The sequence below is a fragment of the Oncorhynchus nerka genome, linkage group LG20, assembly GCF_034236695.1.
Source record: "Oncorhynchus nerka isolate Pitt River linkage group LG20, Oner_Uvic_2.0, whole genome shotgun sequence".
NCBI classification, from domain to species: domain Eukaryota; kingdom Metazoa; phylum Chordata; class Actinopteri; order Salmoniformes; family Salmonidae; genus Oncorhynchus; species Oncorhynchus nerka.
The window spans coordinates 48227939-48246200 of NC_088415.1; the positions used below are offsets into that span (position 1 = coordinate 48227939).

The 18262-nt window shown below is 43.0% G+C and overlaps 1 protein-coding gene across 2 annotated transcripts in view; it reads right to left on the reverse strand.

The window, feature by feature from the left end:
* The window catches only part of LOC115102584 (phosphatidylinositol 3,4,5-trisphosphate-dependent Rac exchanger 1 protein-like), a 139119-nt gene that overhangs the window by 103427 nt on the left and 17430 nt on the right, over window positions 1–18262 (reverse strand). For both annotated transcript variants that reach the window (XM_029622685.2, XM_065005553.1), the window contains exons 2-3: window positions 4653–4718; window positions 4282–4404 (exon numbers count right to left, since the gene is read on the reverse strand). In XM_029622685.2, coding sequence (XP_029478545.1) covers window positions 4282–4404; window positions 4653–4718 — 189 coding nt within the window. The remainder of the gene's footprint in view (window positions 1–4281; window positions 4405–4652; window positions 4719–18262) is intronic.

Genomic DNA, 18262 nt, shown 5'->3' on the forward strand with positions numbered 1-18262 from the left:
TAGAAACTTCTGATGGGCTAATTGACAACATTTCAGTCAATTGGAGGTATACCTGTGGATGTATTTCAAGGCCTACCTTCAAACTCAGTGCCTCTTTGCTTATTTTTTTCTCTCCATATCCCCGGATTCCTATCGCAAACTCTGAACCTTCTCACCTTCCGACCTTCGCAGCTAACGTCCCCTGAATGCTAGCTGTCTAGAGCACAACGGACTGTTGGCTTACGAGGCCCATCGAATACATTCCGAAGCCACTAGCTAGCAGTCAGCTATCCTTTGCTAGCAGTCATCAGCTACCTTTATCCCGGACAACTCTCGCCAGTCTGTACAGCGCGACTCAAACCAGAGTTAGTCGGACTTATTCTTCTCGATATCTCCAGATTCCTACCGAAAGCTCTGAATCTATTTTTTTTAATGACATTTTTATTATGGTATTAATTTTTTTTCACCTGGAATTATAGTAGCTAACGACCCCTGAACGCACAGCCGCTAATCTGCGGCCTGCTAGCTATCTAAAGCACATTGGACTGCTGGCTTAAGAGGCCCTTCGGACATATTTCTTCGGCCCTTATACATATTTTGCCAATTGGCCAGGTTTACCACACGGAGCCCTGCTGATCCGTCCGCTCATGTAACTGCACGAGGGGGCCACAAAAGACTTTCCTCCGTTGCGTCATCCCTCTAAGGCCTTTCTGTTAGCCTGCTAGCCCCGTGCCGCTAGCTGCCTGAAGCCACGCACTGGACTTGTATGATCACCCGGCTACGCATGCCTTTCCCTAACGTCACCATGCCGTGTCGATTGCTGTACTGGTTTGTAACTATTGTTTTATTTCACTGTAGAGCCTCTAGCACTGCTCAACACGCCTCGGCTAACAATTTAGTTCCACCTCCCACACACGCAGTGACATCACCTGGTTTAAAAGCTATTTCTAGAGACAATATCTCTTTCATTATCACTATATGCACAGGTTTACCCCCACTGTATTCACATCCTACTATACCTTTGTCTGTACAGTATGCCTTGAATATATTCTACCGTGCCCAGAAATCTGCTCCTTTTACTCTCTGTTCTGAATGTACTAGGCGTCCATTTCTGTTAGCCTTTAGCCGTACCCTTATCATACTCCTCCTCTGTTCCTCTGGTGATGTAGAGGTTAATCCAGGCCCTGCAGTGTCTACCTCCACTCCCATCCCCCAGGCTCTCTCATTTGTTGACTTCTGCAACCGTAAAAGCCTTGGTTTTGTGCATGTTAACATTAGAAGCCTCCTCCCTAAGTTTGTTTTATTCACTGCCCTAGCACACTCCACCAATCCGGATGTCCTAGCCGTGTCTGAATCCTGGCTTAGGAAGACCACCAAAAACCTTGACATTTCCATTCCTAACTATAACATTTTCTGACAAGATAGAACTGCCAAAGGGGGCGGTGTTGCAATTTACTGCAAAGATAGAACTTTGCAGGTTGTCTTACTATCCAGGTCTGTACCCAAACAATTTGAGCTTCACCTTCTAAAAATGTACCTTTCCAGAAACAAGTCTCTCACTGTTGCCGCTTGCTATAGACCACCCTCTGCCCCCAGCTATGCCCTCGACACCATATGTGATTTGATTGCTCCCATTTATCTTCTGAGCTCGTGCTGCTAGGTGACCTAAACTGGGACATGCTTAACACCCCGGCCATCCTACAATCTAAGCTTGATGCCCTCAAACTCACACAATTTATCAATGAACCTGCTACAGACCTATATCTATCCTACATATCTAAGGTCTTCGAAAGCCAAGTTAACAAACAGATTACTGACCGTTTTGAATCACATCGTACCTTCTCCGCTATGCAATCTGGTTTCCGAGCTGGTCATGGGTGCACCTCAGCCACGCTCAAGGTCCTTAACGATATCATAACCGCCATCGATAAGAGACATTACTGTGCAGCTGTACTCATCGACCTGGCCAAGGCTTTCGACTCTGTCAATCACCACATTCTTATTGGCAGACTCAACAGCCTTGGTTTCTCAAATGATTGCCTCGCCTTGTTCACCAACTACTTCTCTGATAGAGCTCAGTGTGTCAAATCGGAGGGCCTGTTGTCCGGACCTCTGGCAATCTCTATGGGGGTGCCACAGGGTTCAATTGTCGGGCCAACTCTCTTCTCTGTATACATCAATGATGTCGCTCCTGCTGCTGAGGATTCTCTAATCCACCTCTACGCAGACGACACCATTCTGTATACTTCCGGCCCTTCTTTGGACAGTGTTTACTAAACTCCAGACGAGCTTCAATGCCATACAACTCTCCTTCTGTGGCCTCCAACTGCTCTTAAACTCAAATAAAACTAAATGCATGCTATTCAACCGATCATTGCCTGCACCTGCCCGCCCATCCAGCATCACTACTCTGGACGGCTCTGACTTAGAATACATGCGTGGATAACTACAAATACCTAGGTGTCTGGCTAGACTGTAAACTCTCCTTCCAGACTCACATTAAGCATCTCCAATCCAAAATTAAATCTAGAATCGGCTTCCTATTTCGCAACAAAGCATCCTTCACTCATGCTGCTAAACATACCCTCGTAAAACTGACCATCCTACCGATCCTTGATTTCGGCGATGTCATCTATAAAATAGCATCCAACACTCTACTCAGCAAACTGGATGTAGTCTATCACAGTGCCATCCGTTTTGTAAACCAAAGCCCCATATGTGGAATACTTGGGATGCCTCTCACTTTCTCAGGTACTACCACACAGCCCAATTTACTATAACTTATTGAAAAACCTTATTATAGAATATTTTAGTTGGGTAAAAAAATGACAGGTGAGTCTCTCAATCATTGAAATTCTGAAGTTGAAAGATGTTAATTGAGAAGTTTAAGGCATTTCGAAATCCGTTCAATTGATACAACAAACAATGATAATACTGACCGATTTCTGTTTTGACTACAGGAGCTTTCCCTTTGAACAAACACCATTTACAGCATACTTTCCGTCAACTGAATGAATATTCCATTCAATGTCTCTTATTCTACAAAGTCCCCTCAGTGTGTCTGTGTCCGTTACTTGTCCCATTGATGACTGACACTCTCTCTTCCCCCAACAAAGGCACTTATTGGTTGTCCCCAAGGGCCAAATTAGTTAAAAAAGGGTGGGATAAGGAGGAGGGAGGAAGAGAAGGTGGGAGGAGGAAATAAATCTGCTGAGGGGATGTAAAGTAAGCATCTCACCGTAAGGTTGCATTCAACTGTTCGGCGAATGTGACAAATACATTTTGATTTGATGCCAGTGACAGGGGCCTTGCATAGGGCTGGCAGGCAACAGATATTGTATCTGATTTAATTAGGCAAGTCAGATAAGAACAAATTATTCTTTTCAATGATGGCCTAGGAACAGTGGGTTAACTGCCTTGTTCAAGGGCAGAGCGACAGATTTTTACCTTGTCAGCTCAGGGATTCGATCTTGCAACCTTTCAGTTACTAGTCCAACGATCTAACCACTAGGCTACCTGCCACCCCAGATAGAGGGGTCTTTCTGGTTAACAGGATACAGGCTTTTTGAGGGGCTGGGGGAGAGGGAGTGGATTGTGTATATTATGTGAAAGAGAGAGTTGGAGGGCTTTTACATTCTCAGCCATCTTGAAGGTTAATCCTCAACAAGTAGAGCTGACTGTGTGTGTGTGTGTGTGAGAGAGAGAGACTGTGTTTATGATCATGCCGGTCTCTGTGTGTGTGTGTGTGTGTGTGTGTGTGTGTGTGTGTGTGTGTGTGTGTGTGTGTGTGTGAGAGAGAGACTGTGTTTATGATCATGCCGGTCTCTGTGTGTGTGTGTGTGTGTGTGTGTGTGTGAGAGAGAGACTGTGTTTATGATCATGCCGGTCTCTCTGTGTGTGTGTGTGTGTGTGTGTGTGTGTGTGTGTGTGTGTGTGTGTGTGAGAGAGACTGTGTTTATGATCATGCCGGTCTCTGTGTGTGTGTGTGTGTGTGTGTGTGTGAGAGAGAGAGACTGTGTTTATGATCATGCCGGTCTCTGTGTGTGTGTGTGTGTGTGTGTGTGTGTGTGTGAGAGAGAGACTGTGTTTATGATCATGCCGGTCTCTGTGTGTGTGTGTGTGTGTGTGTGTGTGTGTGTGTGTGTGTGAGAGAGAGACTGTGTTTATGATCATGCCGGTCTCTGTGTGTGTGTGTGTGTGTGTGTGTGTGTGAGAGAGAGAGACTGTGTTTATGATCATGCCGGTCTCTGTGTGTGTATACACGTGTGTGTGTGTGTGTGAATGGAAGTGTGTGTCACTCACAAACTGGAGGAAGACGTGTCCAAGGCCGTGCCCAGGCTGCGGCTCCGGCTGCAGACTGGCCTCCACTGCAGACAGAACCTCTTTGTGAACGTCCAGGATGGACTCGATGTTGGAAAACAGGGTCTGTGGTAGCAGACACATACACTCCCAGTACTTCAGTCATTTCAACGCTTCACTTTGTATTCAAAATTGTGACACACACACTCACCCAAGGTCAGTATCTTATAAAGCATGTCAATGTTTACTATTATCAAAGCGTTACAGTGCCACAATACACTTTTCTCTGTGCAGAAGAGATTACAAGGCGATTATGGCCCAAACATCTACAGGATAATCCTAACGGTTTTTAAAAAAGGCAAAGGTATATTTACCTTGACATGCTCAGGTGACAGACACTGTTGCTCCTCTGCAGTTTGTCGGATTCTGTGCAAAAAGGCCTGCATGGGTAGTAGAGGAAATACAAAGATGCTGGTTCAAATCCGGTCTTACTGTCATAGGTTTGTTTACAGCAATAGGCTGTAAGTTTACTTTAGTTTTAAGGTTAAGGTTGGGGGTGAATATCCTGGTCTCACGCAGACGCACACAGTGCAAGAATGAAGACCCAAATGTGCTACACCCTTGTTTACCTTTGCCTCAGTACCTTACAGGTATCGGGGAATCTGTATGAATGTAACTACTGTATACTGTAGGTCTTTGCTACAGAAGCCATTCAAACCAACATATGTGGGAAACCGTCTCCCTGGAGAAATGTTGAGCCGTCACTCAAATCCTGACAAGAGAAAAGAAAAAGAGATGTGGGAAAGCGTGCCTCCTCAGTCTCTCTCTCTTTCCCCGTCCCGTCTCCTCTCGGTTTGTCTGACTCGAAACTTCTACTCATAGCTTGACAACGTAGGAGCGGTGTCTGGATAAAAAATATTTTAGCAGCACTTACAATAACTGAGATTGTTAATGACAACTAATGAAACCTAAAGAGAAAGTCTGAAGATGGGGAAATAACACCAACTTGGAAACAGATTTCTCAACTGCCTTTTGCAATGTTGACCCAAACTTCTTGTGGGGTTTGGTGGCACTGTTTTACACCTTCCCATTCCTAGCCACAGTGACAGAGCAGGGTTGTTCCACCTCAAACTGAACAAGAAAAAGGATTGACACCCACCAGTAAAGATTTTTCTGAAATCGTTTGTTGTTAGAAACAGTTATTAGCATTCCCGACAACGAGTATTTAGTATCAGTTGTCAGGGTCTGACAAGTAGTATGGAGCTGTGGCTCGGCGTATTGCTTCTTCATCCTACGTCACCTATTCCCAGTAAACATTTTTTTCCCCTGTTCAGAGGAATTAGTCATTGAAGTTCATGTTCTATCCTACATCCTGATATTACCAGATTCTGACCACTAGATGGTGCCGTTTTTGCTATTAGGAGATTACATTTTTTTAAAGATACCCCACCAGCTCAAAGTTAAAAGGGAGAGTTCACCCAAATGACAAAATTATATATTGGTTTCCTTACCATGTAAGCAGGCTATTGACTAGGTTCGACAGCAGTCACTGTTTCAAATGCCAACTTTAACATTTGTGGCACAAATCCAATGCAAGTTAATGGTACCTATATTAGCATTTTCACACTTCATTTAAAAATCATCCTAAAGTATTTAAACATGTATTGTGTAACTCAATGGTGTTACTTATAGATAATCTGGCTACGAAGCGTGAAAATGCTTCAAGCATTGCGCTGTTTATGACTTCAAGCCTATCAACTCCCGAGATTAGGCTGGAGTAACCGATGTGAAATGGCTAGCTAGTTAGCGGGGTGCGCGCTAATATCGTTTCAAACATCACTCGCTCAGACTTGGAGTAGTTGTTCCCCTTGCTCTGTAAGGGACGCGGCTTTTGTGGAGCGATGGGAAACACTGCTTCGAGGGTGGCTGTTGTCGATGTGTTCCTGGTTCGGAAGCTATACTGTTATACTGGCAACACTAAAGTGCCTAAAAGAACATTCAATAGTCAGAGGTATATGAAATACAAATCGTAGAGAGAGAAATGGTGCTATAATTCCTATAATAACTACAACCTAAAACTTCTTACCGGGGAATATTGAAGACTCAACGTTAAAAAGGAACCACCAGCTTTCATTTGTTCTCATGTTCTGAGGAAGGAACTTAAAATGTTAGCTTTCTTACATGGCACATATTGCACTTTCTTCTCCAAATCAGTGACTTTCAACGTGGCACTGTCACAGGATGCCACTTTTTCAACAAGTCAGTTCATCAAGTTTCTGCCCTGCTGGAGCTGCCCTGGTCAACTGTAAGTGCTGTTACTGTGAAGTGGAAATATCTAGGAGCAGCAACGGCTCAGCTGCGAAGTGGTAGGCCACACAAGCTCACCGAACAACAGAGTGCTGAAGCACGTAAAAATTTTGTCCTTGGTTGCAACACTCACTACCGAGTTCCGAACTGCCTCTGGAAACAACATCTATCTGCACAAGAACTGTTCGCCGGGAGCTTCATGAAATGGATTTCCAACAGCCGCACACAAGCCTAAGATCACTACGCGCAACGAGTTCCCTGGAGTAATGAATCACACTTCACCATCTGGCAGTCCGATGGACAAATCTGCGTTTGGTGGATGCCAGGAGAAAAAGAAACGCACACCTATTAAGACGAGGTGCTGGCTAGCGGAGTAGAAACTTGAAAATAAAAAGAGAGCCGCACACTCTTGGAGCTCAGATGCAAAAATTGAATACCAACGTTTCGACAGCCAAGCTGTCTTCATCAGGGTATAATCACAAACACTGCGGGTCAGATAACACCCTAAAATTGCCACTTTCTATACTTTGCCGAAATTACACAAGAATGTTACACAACCTCCAGGGCGCCCTATTGTAGCGGGCATTGATGCAGTAACGGCCCCTATCTACTTTTGTTGACTTTTTTATTAGACCACTCGCAGAACAGCTACCCTCCTTTGTAAAGGACACCAGCAGTATGATCTCTCCCTGAGAATACCTTGTTAGTTACTTTTGATGTTGAGTCATTATACACCAATATTCCACACGAGGGCGGTATTGAAGCTATGGAACATTTTCTTCTGCAACGTGACCCTAATGAACTACCTTCCAGTGCATGCATTGTAACATTGGCTGAAATAGTACTCACGCATAACTATTTCGTGTTTCTAAATGATTTCTTTATTCAGACAAGGGTACTGCTATGGGATCCCCCATGGCTCCTAACTATGCTAATTTGTATGTGGGTTACATGGAGAAACAGTCTATTTTGAAAAATGTTTTCTTGCCTCACATCATTATTTGGAAACGGCATATTGATGATATTTTTGTTCTATGGAGGGGTGATGCAAAACAGCTCCAGGCGTTTTAGGCTTTTCTTAACTCCTGTTCTGAGCATCTGAGATTTACTATGCAATCTGATACACGTCTAATCAGTTTTCTTGATCTTCTGATCTTGTGTGAAGATAATGTTCTATACACTGATCTTTACCAGAAGCCTACTGATTGTAACAGTTTGTTGAGGGCTGATAGTTGTCACCCACTTCCCTTAAAAAATAGTTTGCCCTACAGCCAATTCTGTTGAATCAAAAGAATTTGCAAAAAAACAGTCCGATTTCGACAGAAATATGGCTGAGACGCAAAGAAAGTTCAAGGAGAGGGGCTACAAGAATGATCAGATTAATATTGCCATTGAGAAAATTCAAAACAAAACGAGACATGACCTTTTTCAAGGTCAGTCTCGCAAAAAGACGCATTCTTGCGTTCTAACTACCCGCTATTCAAAGTGCTCTGAACAAATTAAGGGAATTGTTCAAACATTGGCACATCCTAAAATCCGATGATAGTCTCGGTAATGTGTTTTCGGACCTTCCCTTGGTCGTATTCTCACGGGGCAGAAATCTCAGAGACCAATTGGTAAACTCTGATTTACCACCCCAAGATATTCCTGAACAACGTCTATTTGCGCCCCTACTGGATGGAAATTACAAATGTAATGGCTGTGCTCAATGCAATGGCACTTATAAATGTAGATCCTTCAAACAACCACAAACAGGGAAATCGATCCCAATAAAAGGTGTTATTACGTGCTCCACTAAGGCAGTTATTTATCTTATAACTTGTCCTTGTGGTAGAAATTATGTAGGTAAAACAAAGCGCGAATTAAAAGTACGTATGTCAGAGCATCGTAGCACCATTAGGTGTAAAAACTTTACTTATCCAGTTGCGGCCCACTTCTTGGAGGCAGGCCACTCGATTTTGTCTCTGCGTTATATTGGCCTCGAATATGTCACCATCCCTAGGAGAGGGGGTGACCTTTAAAACGAGAGGCTGCCTGGATCTTTAACTTAAAGGCCCTTGCTCCCTTCGGTCTCAACATAGACGTTGATCTGAAGACATTCTTGTGATTATTGTGACTGCCATTGTAATTGTTTGTAAGCTTGTGTAGTCAAAAATGAATTTATGATCGTATGCTATCCATTTGTTGTTTGTATGGTGTTGTTTGTATGCCATTTTAATATTTGAGAATTAACCAATGATTTTAGGCCACTCTTGGCCATGATTACAGACGCCGGTGTCTTTTGACACTATATAAACGAGTCATCCCGCAGTGTTTGTGATTATACCCTGACAAAGACAGCTTGGCTGTCGAAACGTTGGTATTACATTTTTGCATCTGAGCTCCAAGAGTGTGCAGCTCCCTTTTATTTTTCAAGTTTCTACTCCGCTAGCCAGCACCTCGTCTTAATAGGTGTGCGTTACTTTTTCTTCTAGATCATGCCAGGAGAACGCTACCTGCCCCAATGCACAGTGCAACTGTAAAGTTTGGTGGAGGAGGAATAATGGTCTGGGGCTGTTTTTTATGGTTCGGACTAGGCCCCTTAGTTCCAGTGAAGGGAAATCGTAACGCTACAGCATACAATTAAGGTTAAGATGGCGCTGGAGCAGAAGGCAGATGTTTTACGTGCCCACAATCAATTGTGTTATTTTGTTTGTTTATAACTTATTTTTTTACTCATTTTGTAAATAATGTTTTGCTGCTGTTGTCTCTTATGACCGAAAATAACTTCTAGACATCAGGACTGCGACCAGCAGAATCCTTTTTCTTCCTTCACGACAATGACAAGCCCGAGGCGGAGGATATACAGCTCCCTCGGGAACAGGCTCCGACCCCCGTGATCTGCGTGAAGAGGAGGCGGAGAAAAAGGCCGGAGAGCGGGATGCCTTCTGAGAATTTGAAGGCGATCGAATAAACCCCCAACTCCCTCAATTCTGCTAGCAAACATGGAATCTTTGGACAATTTTTTTTTTTTACGAGTTACGGGGAAGATTAAACAACGGGACAATAAAAACTAACATCTTATGCTTCATGGCGTCGTGGCTGAATGACGACAATATCAACATACACCTGGCTGGATTTACGATGTACCGGCAGGATAGAACAGCGGCGCCTGGTAAGACAAGGAGCGGAGGATTATGTATTTTTGTAAATAACAGCTGGTGCACGATATCTAAGGAAGTCTCAAGCTATTGCTCGCCTGAGGTTGAGTATATCATAAGCTGTAGACCACACTACCTACCGAGAGAGTTCTCATCAGTATTCTTCATAGCTGTTTACATACCACCTCAGTCAGGAGGTTGGCACTAAGATCGCCTTGAATGAGCTGTATCCACCATAAGCAAACAAGAAAACGCTCAACCAGAGGGGACGCTCTTAGTTGCTGGGGACTTTAATGTAGGGAACCTTCTATCAGCATGTTAAATGTGCAACCAGAGGGAAAAGAACTCTGGATCGCCTATACTCCACACACCGAGATGCATACAAACCTCTCCCTCACACTCCATTTAGCAAATCTGACCATACTTCAATCCTCCTGATTCTAGCTTACAAGCTACAAATTAAAGCAGGACCCATCCGTGACTAGATCAATATGCTAAGCTACAGGACTGTTTTGCTAGCACAGACTGCAATATGTTCCGGGATTCCTCCAATGGCATTGAGGAGTACACCACATCTGTCATTGGCTTCATCAATAAGTGCTTTGATCACGTCATCCCCACAGTGACAATATGTACATACCCCAACCAGAAGCCATGGATTACAGGCAACATCCGCACTGAGCTAAAGGCTAGAGCTGCCGCTTTCAAGGAGTGGGACTCTAACCCGGAAGCTTATAAGAAATCCCGCTATGCCCTTCGACGAACTATCAAACAGGCAAAGCCTCGATAAAGGACGAAGATAGTCGTACTACACCGGCTCTGACGCTCGTCGGATGTGGCAAGGCTTGCAAACCATTACAGACTACAAAGGGAAGCACAGCCGAGAGCTGCCCAGTGACACGAGCCTACCAGACGAACTAGACTACTTTATGCTCGCTTCGAGGCAAATAACACTGACACATACATGAGACTACCAGCTGTACCAGAAGACTGTGCGATCGCGCTCTCCGCAGCTAACATGAGTAAGACCTTTAAACAAATCAACATTCACAAGGCCGCAGGGCCAGACGGATTACCAGGATGTGTACTGTGAGCAACTGGCAAGTGTCTTCACTGACATTTTCAACCTCTCCGAGTCTGTAATCTCTACATGTTTCAAGCAGACCACCAGAGTCCCTGTGCCCAAGAATACTAAGGTAACCTGCCTAAATGACTACCGACCCAAAGCACTCACGTCTGTAGCCATGAATTGCTTTGAAAGGCTTGTCACGGTTCAGATCAACACCATCATCCCAGAAACCCTAGACCCACTCCAATTTGCATACCGCCCAAACAGATCCACAGATGATGCAATCTCTATTGCACTCCACACTGTCCTTTCCCACCTGGAAAAAAAGGAACACCTATGTAAGAATGCTATTCATTGACTACAGCTCAGCGTTCAACACCATATTGCCCTCAGAGCTCATCAATAAGCTAAGGACCCTGGGACTAAACACCTCCCTCTGCAACTGGATCCAGGACTTCCTGCTGAACCACCCCCAGGTGGTAAAGGTAGGTAACAACACATCGCCCACGCTGATCCTCAACACAGGGGCCTCTCAGGGGTGTGTGCTCAGTCCCCTCCTGTACTCCCTGATCACTCATGATTGCACGGCCAGGCATGACTCCAACATCATCATTACATTTTCAGATGACACAACAATGGTAGGCCTGATCACCGACAAAGAGACTACAGGGAGGTGGTCAGAGAACTGGCCATGTGGTGCCAGGACAACAACCTCTCCCTCAACGTAATCAAGACAAAGGAGATGATTGTGGACTACAGAAAAAAAGAGGACCGAACATGCCCCCATTCACGTTGACAGGGCTGCAGTGGAGCATGTTGAGAGCTTCAAGTTCCTTGGTGTCCACATCACCAACAAACTAACATGGTCCAAGCACACCAAGACAGTCGTGAAGTGGGCATGACAAAACCTATTACCCCTCAGGAGACTGAAAAGATTTGCCATAGGTCCTCAGATCCTCAAAAAAGGTTCTACAGCTGCACCATTGAGAGCATCCTGACTGTTTGCATCACTGTCTGGTATGGCAACTGCTCGGCCTCCAACCGCAAGGCACTACAAAGGGTAGTGTGAATGGCCCAGTACATCCCTGGGGCCAAGCTTCCTGCCATCCAGGACCTCTTTACCAGGCGGTGTCAGAGGAAGGCCCTAAAAATGGTTAAAAACTCCAGCCACCCTAGTCATAGACTGTTCTCTCTGCTACCGCATGGCAAGCGGTACCGGAGCACCAAGTTTAGGTCCAAGAGACTTCTAAACAGCTTCTACCCCCAAGACATAAGACTCCTGAACATCTAGTTAAATGACTACCCAGACTATTTGCATTGCCCCCCTCTCCACACCACTGCCACTCGGTGTTGTCATCCATGCATAGTCACTTTAATAACTCTACCTACATGTACATATTACCTAAACTAACCAGTGCCACCGCACACTGACTCTGTACCGGCACCCCCCTGTATTTATTGTTATTTTTTACTGCTGCTCTTTAATTACTTATTACTTTAATCTCTTATTCTGATCCATATTTTTTGGGGGAAACTGCACTGTTGGTTAGGGGCTAGGGGCTCATAAGTAGGTATTTCATTGTAAGGTTGTTACCTGTTGAATACCTGTTGTATTCGGCGCATGTGACTAATGTAATTTGATTTGACAATGACATTCTGTGCTTCAACAGTTTGGGGAAGGCCCTTTCCTGTTTCAGCATGACAATGCCTCCTTGCTCAAAGCGAGGTCTATACATAAATTATTTGTCGAGATCTATGTGGAAGAACTTGACTGGCCTGCACAGAGCCCTGACCTCAACTCCATTGAACATGTTTGGGATGAATTGGAATGCCGACTGCAAGCCAGGCCTAATCACCCAACATCAGTGCCCGACCTCGCTAATGCTCGTGGCTGAATGGAAGCAAGTCCCCAAAGCAATGTTCCAACATCTAGTGGAAAGCCTTGCCAGGAGAGTGGAGGCTGCTGTAGCAGCAAAGGGGAGGACCAACTCCATATTAATGTCCATGATTTTGTAATGAGATGTTCGATGAGGTGTCCACATACTTTTGGGCACAGTGTATATTTACTGATTATTATATGAACCCTATAAATTAAAACGAGCCAAATTGGGTGCAATCAATTAGCTTAATTTCTCAGAAGTCAAATTATATATTTCAACTGCACTGTGGATGGTCTCACTCCTAAACTTCTAAATGTGCCACACAGATGTGGAAGAAAGAGGGAGGTGGTACAAATGTGCGACGCCACAAGCAACAAAGGGGTCCTTTCAGTGTCTGCATTATGCCCCATCACCCAGGCTGTATTGGCTATCGGCAGTGTTGCGTTACTAAACGACTAGACTTTTTTATTGGAAGAGAAGAGGAGAAGTTTGTCAATCTCCAAGCGCTGCCACCAGCATCACTGAGCAGGGGTGATAAAGGGCAGATCAGATAACACACTGGCTGGTCAGAATTAAAAGAAAACAATCTGTGGTGGGCAAATGGGACAGTAGCACACAGAGATGTGAGGAGAGTCAGTGTCCCACTGAAAAAAAGCAGACAAAGCAATGTGGATAGAGTAGGCAGCCCAGATTCATGCTGACAGAAAATGCTCCAGTGAACACATTTCTTCAAAGTTACAAATAGTAAACAGGGTTGGTGTCAAATACAGTGCCTTGCGAAAGTATTCGGCCCCCTTGAACTTTGCGACCTTTTGCCACATTTCAGGCTTCAAACATAAAGATATAAAACTGTATTTTTTTGTGAAGAATCAACAACAAGTGGGACACAATCATGAAGTGGAACGACATTTATTGGATATTTCAAACTTTTTTAATAAATCAAAAACTGAAAAATTGGGCGTGCAAAATTATTCAGCCCCTTTACTTTCAGTGCAGCAAACTCTCTCCAGAAGTTCAGTGAGGATCTCTGAATGATCCAATGTTGACCTAAATGACTAATGATGATAAATACAATCCACCTGTGTGTAATCAAGTCTCCGTATAAATGCACCTGCAATGTGATAGTCTCAGAGGTCCGTTAAAAGCGCAGAGAGCATCATGAAGAACAAGGAACACACCAGGCAGGTCCGAGATACTGTTGTGAAGAAGTTTAAAGCCGGATTTGGATACAAAAAGATTTCCCAAGATTTAAACATCCCAAGGAGCACTGTGCAAGCGATAATATTGAAATGGAAGGAGTATCAGACCACTGCAAATCTACCAAGACCTGGCCGTCCCTCTAAACTTTCAGCTCATACAAGGAGAAGACTGATCAGAGATGCAGCCAAGAGGCCCATGATCACTCTGGATGAACTGCAGAGATCTACAGCTGAGGTGGGAGACTCTGTCCATAGGACAACAATCCGTCGTATATTGCACAAATCTGGCCTTTATGGAAGAGTGGCAAGAAGAAAGCCATTTCTTAAAGATATCCATAAAAAGTGTTGTTTAAAGTTTGCCACAAGCCACCTGGGAGACACACCAAACATGTGGAAGAAGGTGCTCTGGTCAGATGAAACCAAAATTGAACTTTTTGGCAACAATGCAAAACGTTATGTTTTGGCATAAAAGCAACACAGCTCATCACCCTGAACACACTGTCAAACATGGTGGTGGCAGCATCATGGTTTGGGCCTGCTTTTCTTCAGCAGGGACAGGGAAGATGGTTAAAATTGATGGGAAGATGGATGGAGCCAAATACAGGACCATTCTGGAAGAACCTGATGGAGTCTGCAAAAGAGCTGAGACTGGGACGGAGATTTGTCTTCCAACAAGACAATGATCCAAAACATAAAGCAAAATCTACAATGGAATGGTTCAAAAAATAAACATATCCAGGTGTTAGAATGGCCAAGTCAAAGTCCAGACCTGAATCCAATCGAGAATCTGTGGAAAGAACAGAAAACTGCTGTTCACAAATGCTCTCCATCCAACCTCACTGAGCTCGAGCGGTTTTGCAAGGAGGAATGGGAAAGAATTTCAGTCTCTCGATGTGCAAAACTGATAGAGACATACCCCAAGTGACTTACAGCTGTAATCGCAGCAAAAGGTGGCGCTACAAAGTATTAACTTATGGGGGCTGAATAATTTTGCACGCCCAATTTTTCAGTTTTTGATTTGTTAAAAAAGTTTGAAATATCCAATAAATGTCGTTCCACTTCATGATTGTGTCCCACTTGTTGTTGATTCTTCACAAAAAAATACAGTTTTATATCTTTATGTTTGAAGCCTGAAATGTGGCAAAAGGTCGCAAAGTTCAAGGGGGCCGAATACTTTCGCAAGGCACTGTACATTTCCCCCCTCAGTCAACTGAATTGAACGGACCCCAACCATGATCGCAAGAGACCCGCCACTCTATACAGTACGTCATCCACTGTGCTCGTATAGATGGCTCAAAATAGCATGCAGACTAAATTTAGTTGGGTCGTCAATACATCATGTGCTAATAACAGCACATCAAATAGTACTCTGGCAGGGCCACAAAGTTCCTTTTGGAGATCCTCATTCAGGTGATTAATGGTCTGCTGCTGTACAGTGGAAGAGCTGTTGAATGGAGCAGAGCAGCAATATTGCACACCAGGGTCTGTAGCCAGAAGGACTATTTTTATTTATTTATTTTTTATTTCACCTTTATTTAACCAGGTAGGCAAGTTGAGAACAAGTTCTCATTTACAATTGCGACCTGGCCAAGATAAAGCAAAGCAGTTTGACACAAACGACACAGTTACACATGGAGTAAAACAAACATACAGTCAATAATACAGTATAAACAAGTCTATATACGATGTGAGCAAATGATCTGAGATAAGGGAGGTAAAGGCAAAAAAAGGCCATGGTGGCAAAGTAAATACAATATAGCAAGTAAAACACTGGAATGGTAGATTTGCAGTGGAAGAATGTGCAAAGTAGAAATAAAAATACTATGGGGTTGTAAGGTTGAATTTGCTCATATGGAACTCCCAAAGGAGATCCGCTCCAACCTGCTTGTTCTCTAGCCTCGCTTGCCAGACAAATGAACGCCAAACATTCAAGTACTAATGTACAAACTTTGTGTCAGTAAGAGAAATACTGTGAATCATAGCTACAACACTGAATGCCTGATAAGATCAACCTCCGATCAAATGTCCTATCCTGGTCATTCTCATGAAACCATTAAAATACCATGGCAGTAATGATTTTAAATATAAAACATTTAGTAAAATAACATCATAATAAAAGATGGTGTTCTCTACCTTGCACAAAGAGTCATTTCAAATCAAATCTAAGTTTATTTGTCACGTGTTCCGAATACAACAGGTGCAGACCTTGCTATTGTTAGCAAAACATCTTAAGTTTCCTCATCCTTCGCAACACCATTCTCACTTACCGCTGCAATTTAAGGCCAGTTGCGGTAGAGAGAACTTCTGTTTCGGTAATGAGAATTTAATCATACAGACTATATTTTTAAATAAAATGAACTATTAAAGTTAAATATTATTTACCAACTGTTGATATTTTGCTTTACGTCTTTGTTTAATTGCAGATAGTCAGCTAGTGATAAAAAGAAAGCTTTAGCGAAGGCTGACAGAATTCAGAGAAAAGGTTTATACCAAACCAGAACTGCTGGAAGAGTCCAGAAGGAAGGACAGAGAGAAGTCACATACATATAGGAAGTCATTACCCTACAGTGTTATGAAGTCTACACATGCACGCTAACACATCCACCACACACACATAGTAAGCCATTTAGTTTATCCTATAGGATGTCCACACACAGTGTAAGCCATTCAGTCCCTTCTATAGGATACACACACACGGTCTGTAAGCCATTCAGTCTCTACTATAGGATACATACCCACACGGTCAGTAAGCCATTCAGTCTCTACTATAGGATACACACCCACACGGTCAGTAAGCCATTCAGTCTCTACTATAGGATACACACACACGGTCAGTAAGCCAAAACTCAAGATCCGACAAAGAAGCAACATGAAAATAAAAAAACTGTGTCTGAAAACGCAGTTTTCACAGAGGAAAGAAACAGCTGACAGCTGTTGGACATAACACCATCAAGGAAGATGATACACTTCAACATGTTCAAGAAGCAAAATGAAGAAGTTATTCAACATCTTCAAGACACAGCCCTTCTCACCTCAGCAGGTAAATGTCCCTGCCATCAACTCAACTCCTAAAAGAAGAGACATCTCTACAGACACCAGGACCAATGAATACATCTATCCTAAAGGAATCACCCAAGAAGAGGAACAGAAGAAAGAAAACTATCACAATTGAGTTCAAAGTTGCGTGACACTGAAGAGAAGCTGCTAGAGAGGACCAAAGAGATAGTCAATCTAAAGAAGAGTTGAGATGATGGCCAAGAGGAAGCAGGTAATTGTCAACATGAAAGGCAGAGGTCCAGAAGAAAACGACAAAGAGGTCATCAGAGAACATTACCCAATAACAGCCAGAGAAGACTAATGTGCAACTTAGCCGCTTCCTTCATCAAGATGAAGTCTCCACTGTAATAACTGGGAAATCCGAAGAAATTCAGAGAAAGGACCAGATATTCCATAAGAGAGCCTTAAAATGGACACTATGGCAAATCTTCATAGAACATTTATGTCTGAGAATCCAAGGCACAACCTTTCCAAGGCTCAATTCTTTACATTTAAGCCATTTTGGATTGGCCAGCGAAGAGTCACAGGAGAAAACTGGCTTGAAGAGAAAGAAGCTGCACCAGCTTGGGGTCATAGAAACATAATCCCCAAGGGACACTGTACAGTCCAGTGTGTGTAGTGACGATGACATGTGCTGTTCTAATGTGTTGTTTCTATGTGTTCTCTGTTTTTAGCCTGTGTTATTCACTTTTGAAGCACTGCAAAATTGATTGAACTTGAATCCATGATTGTGCCAATAGTCAAATTTATTTTCTACATTAAATGTTATGTTAAAACATGTCTTAGTATACCTATTATCATTATCGAAATCAACCTCATTTCCGAAACCTATGTATCATTTTGGCAACAGTGGTTTATTTTATGTTAATTTAATGAAAGGAAAAATAGTAGTTATTTTAAATGCAGGCTTGCCACATTCAGGCTTGCCACATATTTTTCAAAATTATGTCAGGTTTCAATATAATATAAAAAATATTAGGTTGTAGATTGCGGAAGGTGTTGCGGTAATAAGAATGTCAAAATCAAATCCATTTTTAAAACTTAAAAACATTATTTTAGAGTTTCAAGCAACTGTGCATGACTGTTAATAATCACACACAAAAAAAAATGAAAATGTATTAGATTTCCTAATGGTCTTGATCTTTTCAGACCACTGGGGTAATGAGCTTTTTAAGGACATGTTTTGGAAAATATGTTCAGAAAAAGGTTAGAATTTTCAGTAAATGTTTTTACATTAATGCTCAAACACTTCAGACCTAGTTTTTAATGCTTAAAAATTATATTTGTTGATGCAAGTCTTTTTAAAGATTTCATGTTTGAAACCAAAACGTC